The following is a 16,491-nucleotide window of genomic DNA, read 5'->3' on the forward strand; positions in this document are numbered from 1 at the left end:
AATCTTTTCCATATGCGCTTGTTGAGTGAGAAGTTGTTTTTACTGTGTAATTTGTTGAATAAACACATATTCAATATATTGTATTCAGTATATTGCTGAAGTGTATAACTTCCTTCTCAATTTATTCCTTGGTTGCTTTTGGATATCCAAGACTTTGATATATAGTAGTACTTGTTTGACTCCAGACCACTATAACAAAATGCTGTACAGCAGGACTACTCAACTTGCAGCCCATTCAATCTGCTTCATTATAATTTTCTACTATCAGTTCCTTAATTATTCATTTGATAATTGGAAGGATCAGCAAAGGAGGTGGCTACATTAAAGTAAAGCAATACAGCAGATTAGAGGGACTGCAATCTCACAGTACGCTTGTGAAATGATTCGGCACTACATTCAGTGTCATAGTTCTGAATGTTTGACCTTCTTTGACATGTACCAATATCTACATTTACTCCCCAAAGACTGCATCATCTTTGTCGTAACTAAAAGCTATTTGTTCTTCTTAAGGAAATTAAAATGTGAACAGTTGTCTCTTTAGTCTCTGTATTTTTACTCATTTTGCTTTTTCTCTTTCGAGCAACAGAGAATTTCATTATAATTAGTTCTCTCTTTATTTAAAAAATATGTTTACTTGTCTTTAAAATCTTTTGGGAAACATTCTCCTGTTCTCTTGATTAGGGAGATGAATAAACTGATTTGTGACTGAGTAATAAAATCTAATGCTAATGCTTTTCTAGGTTTTCTCTCTGTGTAGAAGACTATCAACTAAAACTTTTCTGAAGCCCTCAGGGGCCTCTGATGGACACTTAATATTGTTGGACGTTAAAACAGTTTTGTGAACTATTAGGTTCAACATTGTAATCACTCTGCTGGAAGGCGTTTTGTTTCACAAACACCTGTGCAATGCCAAATGCATTCTGCACTGTAGTCTCCTGCTTTTATTTTTCAAGTGATTACTTTCTGAGCCTGGAATTCTGGCAAAACTGTGTAATGGAGGGTCAGGATGGAAGAGGGTGTGGACTGCGGGGAGAGTGAGTGGATTAGTGTACAGAGTGTAGAGAGGTTTACACACCATGGGCAAGGAGAATCACGAGCTGCTCTCAGGCTGTGATTTGTCTTTGTTTTCAAGGCATATTCATCAGCTTAAATATTTTCGCAGCTGATCCTTTGTGGGCAGGCTTCGGCTGCATACGAAAGCTTATTATCACAGTGCGGTGGCGCTGAGCCCCTCCACCCACTGTCCTGTCAGTACGGAGCAGCACACTTCTCTTCTGGCCCTCCTGCTGTCACTGGATCTGTGGGTACAAAGCATCTGAGAACCCCAACAGAAAGAAAGCTCAATAGGCCTTGAATTCATGGGACTGCTAGTGAAAATCCTAGGTTTCATTAAAACTTTAATTTTAAAGCCTACACCACTGCTTCACCTTAACTTTGTCTGAATTGTATTTGACAAAATATTATTATTTGATCAACAGCTGCCCAAAATTTACTTGATCTAGCAAATACAGTATGTTGCCTTATAAACCTAACTTCAGTTAAAATGTATGCCTATTTATACCTGTTGTTAAGGACGAATTATTTATCAGTCCGGATTAAAGTGATTATACCTGCTATAGCTTATATACCTACTTGTAAAATGGAATATTGTACAAAGGATTAAATGAAATGTTGCCCTTTTTAATTAAGATTTTAATGTCCACATTCTATACTATTCTATACCGGTTTCTATTTCTGTGGTACTAGCTATTGCTTTAAAACTTATTTCGTTGACTTCCAAAATGTGGAATTCTGGAGTACTTAGTGGATTAAAATGTGTTTTTTTTTTGTGGTTACATTTGCTGCAAAGCCTCAGTACGAACAGGGCACTGCAATTCAAACCTCTACCTGTAGATGCCTACGGCACTGCTAGCAGAGCATTTGTGCTGAATACTGTACATTCCATCCCTGGCCTAGTTTGTCATTTCATCCTGCTCTTAGTGGCGACAGTAGTCAGATTGCACATGATGTTGCCCGCTGGCCCTGAAAACCTGGGAGTTTAAGCTCTTTGCATTGTTCTTTTTTTAACTGAATGGACTTCAAAGTGAAATAAGGAACGACTTGTTGCAGCTTAGGCTTTTGAAGTTGTTAGGAGTCTTTGTTAGAGCAGCGGCTTTTTTTGTCTCACAGCTCAGATGATTTTCATTTTAGGTCAGAGTTCTTTATTTAATTGCTTGATGTAGTACAGTGACATGCCTGTTTAGTCACTTTTCTGGTAGCTTAAAGCTCTGATAACGACCACGATGAATTACTTTCAGTATTGTTCAGTTAGATATTATGGTCCAGTTTTTCTGAGACAGTGCTATTTATAATATATAGAATATTGATCATATAACTACTGTATCTCTTAGGATACTATTCAAGATATAACCACTTAATAACCTACTGAGGTTTTTTTTAATAATGTTTATGCATATGTTAAATTATTAAGTAAAGATTTCTTTACTTTCAGACTGATTTTCTTCAATGTTTCTGACAACCTACTTCGTCTGTCCATTTCCATATGTGATTATGCATTTTCTGAAAGATGGATGTCATATTAATACAGGACCTAAAATCCTTATTCAGTTCAACCTGCACTGCATAGCCTCTTTAATGGTGAGGAGAAGCAGTGTTCTTGTTGCACTTAGAGAAGACAAAGAGCAAAATGAGTTTTAAGATGCACAAAACCATGAGCAGAGTTCCATTGTCTGCAGCATAATTCTTTCTCTACAGATTTCTCCAGAAAATGTACCTGTGCCATGGTAAGAATTACAGTATCAGGAAGTTGTTTTAACCTAAAAAATGAATATAATGATTATCTCTTATCATCTGAATTACAGTAGGTATTGATGTAGTTATATAATACTCCCCTTTTTTCTTCTAGTTTAAGAAATTGTGATCTTACAAAATCAACAAGATTTGTTCAACAATGTTGTGTAAGCAGATATATTTTACACAATCTGGTCAAGCCACTGTGAATACAGATTTGTAATGTTCTTTCTTATGTTGCTCATGAGCTTGCCAAATATGACACAAGCACTATCTGTCACTTTAAAGATGAAGGAGTGGAAAAAACAACAATTATAATACAAAACAGCCTGTTTGCTGGCGGGATATCAAGTAATAGAGGGAAAAAAGTGCAGGAAGTCAGTTCATACAGCCGCTCACACCAGGTTAAAAAGTGTTGAGGAGCAGCAGTGTAAACAAAATAGCAGCTTGTTTGCTTTTGACTTGGTAATACATTATTTTATGCAGACATATGAATCTCTCCTGCTGTAATTAGCAGAATATGTCTCAGCCCACAACCAACAGCTTGACACTGAACTGAACTGCACCTTGAATTTGCCAAAAAAGCACATGAAAGGTTCTCTCTCATGCAGTAAATTTCACATTTTGAAAGCAACAGAAATGTGTTTTTTTCAAGGTTTGCCTTGTTTCACATGTGAGTTATAGAAATCAGCACTGTGTAATAAAACATTTTGATAAGCCTTTTATGTAGAGAAAACTAACAATTATATTTTGTAAAGCATTCATTATTTCATTTTAATTTAAAAGACTTGTTAAACAGCAGTTTTGTGCAAAAACAGCATCAAGGCTTTAATTTAACTCCGCATTGATGTAAAATGTGCACATTTTCTGAGATCCGCTCTTATTCACTAAACTTCCTCTAAATATCAACCAGGAGAGAGTGAGGTGGAATACCAGGATTTTCCATTATTTAATGGTGGGTGTAAGGGAAGCTGTGGCCCTGTTTCCATAATTACTATACACCAGGGGCTCTGCTTGCCTCATGGATTTTTTTGTTCTTTTCCTTTTCAAACAATGGTTTGTGGTATGCGAGTCGAACTGAAATAGTTTGGTGTAAGTTAGTTATGCCCCATCTGGTAAACTCAGCTAGGAAATGGTAAGCTAAATCTTACCAGTGAAGCACTTTTATATTTACCCTTTTTTTTTTGCATTCATACATTTCAGTGAAGCCGTTGGTGAAACAATAAAAAACTAAATAAGACAACAGAGAGAGACCTTGATGTTGAAGACTGATTAGTAGCACAACCAATCAGACCCATAACTGCCCTTAAAGCAAATGTTTACAAGCTGTAAAATAGATATTCCATACGTACTATAGACCAGGTACATACTGAAGTCTAAAAATGCTGCATAAATGTATTAAGATCAAGATAGGAGGTGTACCTAAATCGAATTGTTAATGCATAAAACTGATCCAATAATTTGTAGTGCAGAAATTGATGGTCTCGGCTGGTATAGCTTTAGACATGGCTCCCTACTAAAGTTGGGATTAATGGATTTATTTTGAGGAGTCAGGAGGACGTTGGTACACTGGTTCGTAGTTTCTTGTTGTGCCTTCAGATCCCAGAATTGTGGAGGGAGGTTTATAAAACACGTTTGGCGGGGGGTGGGGATGAGCCCCAATACATTCTTGCACTCTTCAGGGTGAGGATACCTTTCTTCTCATAATGGATAATGTAGCGTGTTTCAGAGATCTTCATTAAGAGGGAGGAGGCTACTGGTGAGGGACTGGAAATCCATGCATAACTACTTCCTCTAGGAGTGGCAGTGAGGTGCCCTCCCTTGGCTGATTGACATAATGAGAACATTTGAATGGTGTAAATATTTGAGCTTTCTGTGTGGTTCTTGTTTAAACAAGCCATGTAGGAAAATAACTTTAATCAGTAAAATGCTTGTCATGTGTCTCCTATCCGTATAGTTGTACACAGTGCATAAAAGGATGGTTTATCATTTATAATTGTGTTAGGTATCGGCATATTTACAATGTACACTAATTGAGTGTCAACAAAATCAATAACACTTTTAAGGTGGGGAACAAAGTCATGAGTGCTAATAAAATTTAAAATGCTGATTTGGTATGGAATGGTGATAATCAGAATTATTTTTCTTGAAACTTGGTGAGCTCACTATCTTCCATAGACTATCAAATATTGATATAGTATGTCGGCGTTTGGCTTGATTCTTAAATGGGATTTAATTCCACTGAGAACTTTATGTGGTTTGTATGGTTTGAGTGGTTTATAATCAGCCCTTATTTGTGTCCTGCTTCTGTGCTGGATTAACGTACAGTATTAGCAGACAGGTCCTTTTACACTGCCAGAGACCAGTCTCTCAGCAGCCACGCAAGGTTGAGAGTGGTATCATTCTATTCAAGAATTACATGTGCTTTCCTGTTCAGATTCTCTTAAAAGGCATTTCTCTTTCCATAAAGTCACTCTTGTGTTTTGAAGTATTTCTTCTGCAGGAGAAGTATATAGAAATGGAATTAACTGAATTCATAGCTCAATCGAAATCTACCATTTGATCTTACTTGCGTTCATGTTCTTAACAGTTTGGATACACACCTTTAATAGTTTCTGCATCTTCACACATTATGCACAATGAAAAACAATATCAGACAAAAAAAACAAATTAGTAATCAGATTACTCTGTTAAGTGATGTACAAGACTTTAGTGCAGTGCGTTGTATTCAATAATGTATTCTTCACTATGTTACCTTTCTTCTTCTAATTGGGGGTTTTACTGGTGAGGTTTTTAAAACCATTTTCCACATATAATGTTTCTATGAGCTGTGTGTTTACTTACTGTCATGTGCTACATAAAAAAAAAAAACTGTTAGTTTATGACTCCCAGAGGAACTCCTGTAGGTTTTGCTGGGTTGTTATATTTAACACTGATTTTTTTTTCATTTTTTCTTGCTGAAAAAAACCATGTTCAAAGAAGATCCATGTGAAATTGTAGAGGCAATATTTGTGATAATTCTGAGTGCAATAAAAGTATCCTTGTGGCTTTTAAATATTTTTTTACTATGACACAAATATCTTAATCCTGCCTTATGTTACTGTAAATTCTTTACTTTTGTACTTAATTATCTAGTTATATACCAACGTTTGGATTGACAATGATTCCTCAATTATTCAGATTCATTTATGTATAATGAGGTCACCCAATGAAATGCCAGCAGTAATGTTGCTGTTAGTAGCCTAAAACACATGGTTTAAGATGCCTAGTGTGTGCCTATTTGTAGGTTTTTGATATAAGGAGGCATTAAAATAGTCTTATATTAATTATAATTCAGCTTTAATTTATATTTTCAGTATGTACAGTACACACTTAATGGCACACACGGTGAAGTGTGATGCCAGTTCAGCCTTCTTGTCAGTTATTGGTCACCGTGAAATCTGAAGAGACCCGATGATGATTTGTTTGTTTCCTGGACACACAGTTCTTTAATACTACATGCATCACTTAAGGGCAAGTGAACCGTTTTTAAAACAGTTTGTCTGTCAGTTAACCTTTGTTTTCAAGAACTTAGGTGCCTTGTGGGGCACAAACAGCCTTTGTGCACAGAACAATAGATACTGTATGTCTTCTTTTGACAGGCTCACTCTCTGTTGTGAACTGTGAACTCAGTTAGGCTGTATGTTTTTCTCTGCACACATGGAGGACCACTGTAGAATTCTGTATTTGTGTGGGGGTTTTTTCGTGAGGCAATATAAAATTAGGCCTTGTGCTTTAGTTCTTATGCTCCATAACTTCATTTGGAATCTTCCAGATTGAAAAAACAAGGTGTCATAAATGTCTTATTATTTTTTCCCATTTATTACCGGAATACAGTATTTTTTTGTCCCATATCATATATCAAGGGGTAGCACAGTGACACGGTGGTTAACATTTCTGCCTCACAACATTGAGGCCCTGGGTTCATTTCCTGACTGGAGTGCTATCTGTGTGGAGTTTGCGTGGTTTTTCTCCAGGTGGTCTGGTTTCCACCACTGTGTTAAGATAAAATAAGATAAGATCACTTTATTAGCCATATACAATTTCTTGTATTAGGAATTTGTCTTTTCGCATACCCCAGCTTGCTCTCCATGAGACACACAGGCACACAGACGGGGAGAGAGAAGCTTGGGGTCAGAGTGCAGGGTCAGCTATTTATACAGCGCCCCTGGAGCATGTCATAAACCCCTTGGGGGTTAAGGGCCTTGCTCAAGGGCCCAACGGAGTAAGATTTATCTGCCGGCCGCAGGATTTGAACCATCAACAGGCGCAGGTCCTTAGCCACAGTGCCACCACTCCACCCTTTATGTGTGTTTCCTGTGATGGACTGGTGACCTACAGTATCCAGGGTTTATCTTGCCTTGTGACTGTTGCTTACTGGCTCCCCTGCAACCCTTAATTGCATTTTGTTAGAAAATGGTTGGATGGATTTAAGTTTGTTAATTTAACTTAAGGAATTCAAGTGGCAAATCTTAATTCCTTTTTTATTTTTCCTCTTCATCAAAGTATGACCACGTGTCTAGGTAGTGTTAGCTTTTCAACAGTGACCGTGGAGGTTCAGAATATTACGTAAGCTTATTAATGTGCAGCAATTTAATTACTTTGTATGTAGTTGGGAATTATTACTTTCTTTTTCTTCATTGATGGTTTCCTCAGTACATTTTTCACTTTAAAATCCCCCCAAAATTATAAATACAGAAAAGCTGTTTTATAGGTAAAATATGACTTGAATTGTATTAAGCATTCTTGTATAACATTTGCTTTTATAAAGAGAACAGGTTAACTAAAGGATTCCTGCTGATGTCTCATTTTATCAAGAGGACCCATTTTGCTACAGTATGAGGGGACATGTTTATTCAGGTAATATAACCTGTCGTTAAGCAGCTTTGTGTGTTACTGTTGCTAGGAAACATCTACAAAGCATTGACCTGTGTGTCTGTAGTAAGCAAGGACATACAGAAACAATCATTTCCTTCTCATTCTCCTGTCACTGTAGTGACACTGTCTCTTCAGTTTTGACTGTAAAATATGTGTAGTTTAATATATAATATGCTCTCAAAGTTGTTAATTTTTGGTTTAGTTCCTCAGATATTATTACACTGTACTTTGCCCAAAGACACTGTATGTAAACAGCAATAAAGGACCACTGCACTCAAATGCTGGACATTTTAAATAAAGTATGATTGCAAACAGGTCATTGTTAAAATTATACTTTTAAAGATCATTAGTAATGGTTATTGACAAAGTCATCAACATGAGTATGGAAACAACAGCAAAGTCACATTCAGTGTGCAGAGAAACTTGCTTACATGATAGCTTGTATTATTTTTTATTGTTACATTTATCATCGAAACAAGTAACTGCATAAACCTGGTTTCTTTTTTGATGATATTATGGTTGATTTTGTTTTGGATTTTTTGTTTGTACTCTGTAAGTACTGGCTTCAAGACAGAATGATGTCTGATCCCTTGTAAGCTTTTTTGTCAGTTATTTGTCACTGTTAGAGAAGAGACTATGTAATGAATCATACTGTATGTCTCCAGGACATTCAGTGTCAAAATACTACATACTTCATCTAAGGAGTTTTGGCAACCAATACATATTCTCTAGCAAATGATACTTTGAAGAAAAATTACTGTAATTTACTACTCTGCACAAAAAAATAAAAAGTTAACAGAGAATTCTGAAAGCAATGGTTCATGTTGTGGAATGTTTTTTTGTAAATGGGAAGAGCTGAATATAGCCAGAACAGTTCAGTTAAACAAAACAGACACAGGAAAAAATGTCAAAAAGGTGAAGCTGTTAAATCAGTGAATTTTAAAACGACACACTACAGGTCATTCACTAAATATTTATGTTGAACTGTAACATATTTTTAGCACAGAAATAACTTTTTGGGGTGTTTGACATAACCAACCAAAACAGTGTTGTGAGTATCCAGATACTCTTGGTTGCAGAGATGACACCACCTTTACATTTGTAAGGATATGGCTCTAGTTGAGAGGGGTTTTTGAAGCCAGATAAATGCTTGGCTGCCCACCAGGATCCACCAGGATCAAACCAAAAAAGACTTTCAGTTTTAATAAAACCGAACAAAAAAGAAAAAGAAAAATCTCCACTGACTGTGGCCTTTTTCAGAACAGTACAGCAATTTGGTTACCTGTTTTAGTGCTGTTTTGACAGCTGCATTGCAGCTCATGTAGAATTACATCTACGGCTTTTTGTAGATCTGCTCAATTGAATGTCAAGGACCTAGAACATTTAAAGTTCTTTGTATCATTTCTGTGCTGTGCGACTAATCACAAATCGTGCTGTGAGGATTAATAGGCAGCAGCCAGACAGCGGCTTAATGGACTAACAACTTTATTTCCCCTCATAAGAGGAGAGGTGTAGTGCCACAACGGACATGACCCTTCTCGTGACCAGTGAGGACCTGGGGGGGAAAACAAAAACTATTACCTTGTGACAGAGACTTTTGAGAAACAGTATCCATCCTTGCCATTTCCACAAGCCTCTCTTTTGAATGGATTGGTATTAGTATAGACAGTATAGAGGATAGTCTGGAGTATGTCAACATCATATGAAATGTTAACGGAGGCTGTCTTGGGTTTGGTTATATACTTAGACTTAGCCAGAAAACCTCAAGCACAAAGGGTAATGGTACATAATTTATTACTTATATAGGCCTGCACAAAGCTAACCTTATCCTAAACAGGAACAGGTAATAGGTTATTTCCATGCTGAAAAGAGAAGAAAGAAAACACATCGTTTTGGCCTTCTTCAGGTATGAGCTGAAGGCTCCACGGCCAAAACGTTTTGTTTTCTTTCTTCTCTTTTCAGCATGGAATAAACCTATTACCTGTTCCTTTGCAGCCTACGCATGCTGATGCAGCTACCTACCTGAACTACTTATTCTAAACAGCTAGTTTAATCTTTTTTACCTCATATTTACTCCATGGTTTTGCTCTATAATAAACCAGGATTTGAAGATTAATATGAATGCATACATGTATAAATGCATACCATTTTCTAACCACATTATCAATTTAGGGTCACAGCAGAGATGGAGCCCACCTAGGCACGCAGTGGGCAACCAGGCGGGGTACACCCTGGAGGAAATGCCAGTCCAGGGCACACACAGACACAAACACAGACATGCACACACTCACATGGGGCCCAATTTCCCCAGAACCCAGTTAACATACTTGTATGTCTTTGGACTGTGGGAGGAAAACACCCAGCAAAAACCACACCAGCCAGGGGAGAACATACAAACTCCACACAGATAACACTCCAGGTCCAGAATTGAACCCTAGCGCTGTAAGGTTCCTTACTCTGCATATGGCGCATAAATTACCATTTTAAAGTAAATAGGGACTAAGGTGAAAATGGGAAGTACTGTATATCATGGTATGAAAGAAAAAAGAAGCTTGACTCAAGGTACAGCAGAGTAATTCTGGGAGTGACCCCCAGCATATAAATGTCACAGTTTGATGTTGAAATCCTCTAGTCTTGGTGTGTGAAAGCTTAGCAGTCAAAAGCAGTTTCTGCCTTCCATGTCCTTCCTACCACTGGAACACTTAATACAGTAGGCTGCAGCTGGGGCTGGGGTCCATTAAGATGTTTGCTGAATTGTCGTGCTGTGTTGGAGCCAAGGTAAACAGTGGTTGCTGTGTTAAAGCTGAATCAGACAGTGTTTTTTGAGAAATATAAAGCATGAAAGACTCTACTTGAGTGACTCACAGGGGGAATAAAAAAAGATCTCTTTCATATATAATAAACTATGCATTCTAATTCTTTTTTGAAAAGCAATAGCTCAGTAAATCACAGTATCTATTGATTGCTCCAGATGTTGCACTGATATAGAATTATTGAATCAAATTCATAGCTCCATCAATTGCCATAGCTAGCAACTAATTTACATCATATGTACAGTAAGAAGGCATTTTCAAACCAGTTATCAATTTTTTTTTGCTAATTGTATTCACCTCCCTCCAATGATTTTGTAGAATTGCAACAAAATTTAAACAAGAAGCTTTTAGAGGTGAAAAAAGTTGAATGTCAACAAAAATTAAAAACAAAAAAAAAACAACAAAAATGTCCATTGATTACTTAAGTATTCCCTCCTTGAGTCAATACTTAGTGGGAGCACCTCTAGTAACATTTACTTCTGAGAGTATCTGTTGGTTAAGTCTTTAACAGTTGGCTTCAGCCTGAAGACCTGAAGTTCAGGTCCTTCCGTAACATTTCAGTGATATTTTGGTCTGGACTTTAACTTGGCCTGTTCAACATTTGAACTTTCTTCTTCTTCAGCCTTTCTGAAGATTTAGATTTCTGAGGATGTAGATTTGCTTGTATGTTTAGGATCACTGTCTTGCTGCATGACCCAATTTTGGCTCAGATTCAGCTAACAAATTGATGTTGATGTTACAATCTGATTTCAAGGTTCGGTCAATAATGGCGAGCCCTCTAAGTCCCGAGGCAAGCCCCATGCAAGACACTCCTACCACTGTGCTTGAGGGTTGGGAAGAAGTTCTTCTGTTGAAAGGCTTGGTATTTTATTATGGCCAAAACCTTTGAATCATCTGTCCAGAGAACATTCTTCCATCTTCCATGTGGGTGGATGACACGGTGGCACAAAGTTTAGCATTGCTTGCAGTGCTGGAGCCCTGGGTTCAATTCCAGACGTGGGGTGCTACAGTATCTGCATGGAGTTTGTATGTTCTCCCTGAGTTTGTGTGGGTTTTCTCCAGGTGCTCTGGTTTCCTGTCACAGTCCAAAGACATACTGGTAGGTTAATTGACTTCTGGGAACACTTGATGTGGGTGAGTGTGTGTTTGTCTGTGATGAACTGGTGTCCTGTCCAGGGTGTATCCTGCCTTGTGCTCATTGCTTGCTGGGATATGCTCTGATTCCCCCACAGCCCTGTATTGGATAAAGTGTTTAGAAAATAGATGTATGGATGGTTTCTTCCAGGCTCCCATCCTCCCATAAAAGCCATTCCTGTTGAGTTTTTTCCAATTGGTTGAGATATAAACACTGGCATTAGCTGCAGGGCTGCAGAACCTTCAATGTTACTCTGAATTTTCCAAATTTCTTGAATATCTCCCATGTGTCAGTATTTCCCTAGTTGTCTGAGGGTGGATTAATGGAGCCTGAAATGTTTAGAAATGCTTTTGTAACCCCAAACCCAGTTCTCGTTTACTTGTTACCCAGTTATTTAACCACCTGATTCTAATTACCCCTTTAATTGTACTAGGCAAACTAGGGACTAGTTTCACTTATTATTTAACATTTAACATTTACAAATTCTTTAACTTTTTTTACTTCATATACCATTGCATCTCAACCAACAGTGAATTGGTAAACCCTTTTGGTTATTTAAAAAAACACCAATTTTGGTTAAACAGGGGTATCATGGTAGGACATTGCAATTCCTGTAATTATTTAGGGGGGGTTACAAACTTTTTTTTGGCACTGTATATTTCAGATCTGCCTTTTTTTTTAAGTTTATGGTAAATATATTGCAATCAAATATTAATTTATCAAAGTGAGAGGGTCCACACTAATGACTTTCAACCTTGTTTTACAATCTAAAGAAGTAAGCAGCCAGCAAGAGGAAACACGTGTATACAAAACAGGAGTAAATCATGCCCTGCTGTAGACAAGACACAAATATTAATGGATTATTCACCTTAACACACCTTTTAAAAAAATCACCCTCCATTCCACATTTCCAGTGTGTAGAGCACTCAGAGGAATCGGAAAGACCCCTGAAAAGGTGATTCATTCAAACTCTGTAAAACTGCAGAAGGCTGAATACTGACATTGTTTCACAGCCCAGATCAACTTTGAGGTCAGATGTTAAAACCAGAGGCAGGAACACATTCATAATGCATGAGATCACCATATTGAAAATGTTGGGAAAATTAGTGAAACAAGTTACTGTACATAAGTTTCTTAGCATAGTCCTTCACTCATTGCTTAGGCATTTACCAAAGACCTACGATTTTAATCTTTTAGATTTATTTTTTGATACACGAGTTTTTAACTATCGCTTTTCTCCATGTATTGGACAAAATCGTATAAGACTGCATCTAATACATTTTCTGTTTGTGATGATTTTTCTGTGTTACATTTTTATTTTGGCCATGGTTTGAGTGTGTACAGTACATGTTTGTGTTTGTTGTTTTGTTTGTGCCCTGCAGTGGCCTGGCATTGTGTGCAGGGCACACTCTTTACCCTGTATTGGATAAAGAGGTTAGAAAATGGATGGATGGACACTGTTATTTTTGGTACTTTGCCTAATGTGAGTTAAACACTTTCTGTATCTTTAGCATAACTAATTTGAATACTGTGAATATTGTGGTACTGTTTCTTGTGCTGTTTTAATTCTCCCAACCAATCTATTTGAACAGATTTTAGGATTTACAGTTAGCATCACATATGACAAACAGCATTTTCAGGCAACTCTTTTTACAATGCATGAATGAAAAATGCAAAAGAGTATTTAATTTGTTTAAATAAGTTAAAGTGCAAGGAATTATGTGCACTACATGAACTGTTAATATGACTGGCAGCCTATGGCAAAGGTGCAGACCAAAAATAAACTCTAGTTTATATTTTTTGTATAGTGAGGAAAATCACTGAAAAGGATCTGAAATACAGTATTTGCCAGTGAATGGGTTAGTACTTATTCAAACACAAGTATAAAATAAGTCCAGAATAGTAAGGTCTATGTAAATGAACATAAACTGTTTTCACATTATGAGGCTAGAGATAATGGATTGAGATAAAAAAGACCTTAATAACTCTTAGGAAAATTAAACTTTGGCAAACTAGTCAGAAAAGTGTATAATTTAACTAATGACAGCTTTAATAACGTTTCTGTACTGTTTTTTTACAGAGATTGTTTAAGTTGGATGTCTGCCCAGTTTATGCTCTTTGCCTTCTTTTTAAGTACACAAATACGCAGAGTCTTTATAGTAAGGGGCAATATTCAACTGTACATCACCACTATAAATGATTAATTGGTTTCTCAAAAAAGCAAATCCCCATTGTCTTATTGTTAACATAGCTCAAAAAACTGCAGCAAGACTGTCTCTTAACCTCGGTAAATGATTTTAAAAATTGCATCACTTTATAGTAACAAATAGTTAATGAAGCAACGAGACTTTAATCAACATGGACTTGCTCATTGCCTGGTGAACTGCTGGAGCTGGTTGTAGCATATCTTTTTTTTTCTTTTTACAGCAATAATAATAATAATTGCTTACACTTACTGTACATAGTGTTTTTCTGGACACTCCACTCAAAGCTCTTTACAGGGAATGGGGACTCCCCTCCACCACCACTAATGTGCAGCCCCACCTGGATGATGCGATGGCAGCCATAGTGCGCCAGAATGCTCACCACACATCAGCCATACTCTCTGTCTGCTGTGAGCCTCACAGTGTAACTGATATTTGATGTGCTTCCTTCCATGTGGATGCATTAGCTTTACAAATTATTCATTATGATCTCAGAAGGTCTGTTTTGTTTAGGCACCTCGAGATGAGCATAGCAATAAAGAAACCCTCCATTTGTTACTATGACCTTCTGGTTGAAGTGCAGTGTAATAAAATGTGAACATTTTATTACAATTTCAAAGGAGGAGTTTTCTCTTTGTTGAAGTGTGAATGAAATGCACAACTAACTCTATTCCAAAATGCAACATTACAGTCTTTTTAGATCGAAATGTGCTTGTGTACTGTACTATTTTTTTTCCTTGGAAGTTTTACTGGCAATTACGGAAATGATTCCTACTACAGTTATTTAAAATAGAATTGTAGTAGAAATGTGAGTTGTACGACGCAGTAGAAATGTTAATTGTGTTTTCATGGTCCCGTTTTCTTAAGCTACTTAAGGAAGGAACATTAATGCTGAAACATGATAGTTAGATCTAGTGTATTTTCAATTTTGCTGGTGTCTACTCATAAACCGAGAGGTCCTTAATTGAGAACGTTGTAACCCGCAGCTCCTGGAGAAGCACCGAACCATGGAGAGTATGGTGGAGCTGCTGGAGATCTATCAAGCTGAAGACGAGGCCTATGGCGCTCTCGTAGAGGCCACAACTGAGCTTTACCAGTACCTGCTTCAGCCCTTCAGAGACATGAGAGAACTAGCGATGCTGAGGAGACAACAAATAAAGGTGAGAGGCTCTCAGGTGGAAGGCATCCAGCACGGCTCTGGTAGGCTGCCCAGGCATCTCACTTGGTAGACAAATGTTGTCATTTTCCTTGGATTGTACAGGGACACTGTCAAGCACCCCATAATGATGAATAAAAGTGATAGCTGTTCAGATGTAATGGCTCCTGGAAGTCTGTAGCCTTCCTTCAGTTTATATCCATTCCTCTGTTTTCTAACCACTTTATCCAGGACAGGGTCACAGAGGAGCTGGAGTCTTTCTCGACAAGCAGCAGGTGTGAAGCAGAATACACCCTGGATGGGACGCCAGTCCATTACAGAGCACACACAAAAATGAACATGCACACATTCACACCAGGGCCAGTTTTTCCAGAAGCCAGTTAACCTACTAGTATATCTTTGGACTGTAGGGTGAAACCAAAGCACCAGGAGGAAACCTTTTCAAACATAGGAGAACATACAAACTCCATGCAAATAGAACCCCAGGAATATAACCCAAGGCCCCAGCACAGAGAGGCAGCAATGCTAACCACTGCGCCACCATCTGTATAATAGATGTTCCCCAAGCCAAAACAATAAAGAAAATTTTAATATTTTAATTACTTAATCTGAAACCCCGTGATGACTATTCTTGAACGCTGTTTCCTTCTGCAGAGGATTCTGTGCCAGACGTTCATATTTGTCTAATTAAAACCATGCCAAAATTATATGCTGCTCGTACTAAATGATATGGCCTTGTAGAAGACAATGGATGAGGGCTTCACAATGCTGGTCATTGGAGCCTTATTTATTTCAGTTTGTGCTCCAACCAAGCTGTCAATTCCCTAATTGAACCCTTAGCTACAGTAAAACAAATATATTTCCTCATTTAGACCCTTTAATTGTTTTTAACTCCTTAAAAGTTAGGCATTGTGAGTTACATCATCAAGCTGCAGTAAATGCAAACCTTTAAGTAACTGAAAACAATTCAAAAGTTCAGTTAAACATCCAATTACTTTAATTAGTTTATTGATAAAGTCAATGAGAGCTTGGCTAGAATGCAAATTAGAAAACACTAAGAAGCAGGGGGTAAGATTGCAAAGTTCTGCTTTCAATGGTGCTGTGTTTAACACCAGTTTGAGGTACTACATATACACATGGCTTGTGATCTCTCAGATATTTTCCAATTTCATCATGCTAATGCACGCATATGTGTGCATTTAGCATTTAAATTTAACATGCCCATTGCTTGTGGTAGCTGGGCTTTACTTACAGTTAGCACCGTTTAATGTAACAGAAGAGAATTTGATCTGAATGCCCCTATTATTGAACTACATTCTTCTTGGCTCTTAAAATAGCTTGATCAGATCAATTCCCTTTGTTGTTTTTATAAGGTTTTTGCATGAAACCTGTTTTAATTAGATAAATGTCAACCTTGCTTAGTTCCACCACAATCAATTGCATTCCTGCTGTTATGTTTTATAGCTTAGCGGTCTG

The 16,491-nt window shown here is 37.4% G+C and overlaps 1 protein-coding gene across 1 annotated transcript in view; it reads left to right on the forward strand.

The window, feature by feature from the left end:
• The window catches only part of jmy (junction mediating and regulatory protein, p53 cofactor), a 72,739-nt gene that overhangs the window by 9,429 nt on the left and 46,819 nt on the right, over positions 1 to 16,491 (forward strand). The window contains exon 2 of the mRNA XM_088909931.1: positions 14,846 to 15,019. Within this exon, the coding sequence (XP_088766057.1) occupies positions 14,846 to 15,019 (174 nt within the window). The remainder of the gene's footprint in view (positions 1 to 14,845; positions 15,020 to 16,491) is intronic.

The sequence above is a fragment of the Atractosteus spatula genome, chromosome 3, assembly GCF_055471065.1.
Source record: "Atractosteus spatula isolate fAtrSpa1 chromosome 3, fAtrSpa1.hap1, whole genome shotgun sequence".
Taxonomy (NCBI): Eukaryota; Metazoa; Chordata; class Actinopteri; order Semionotiformes; family Lepisosteidae; genus Atractosteus; species Atractosteus spatula.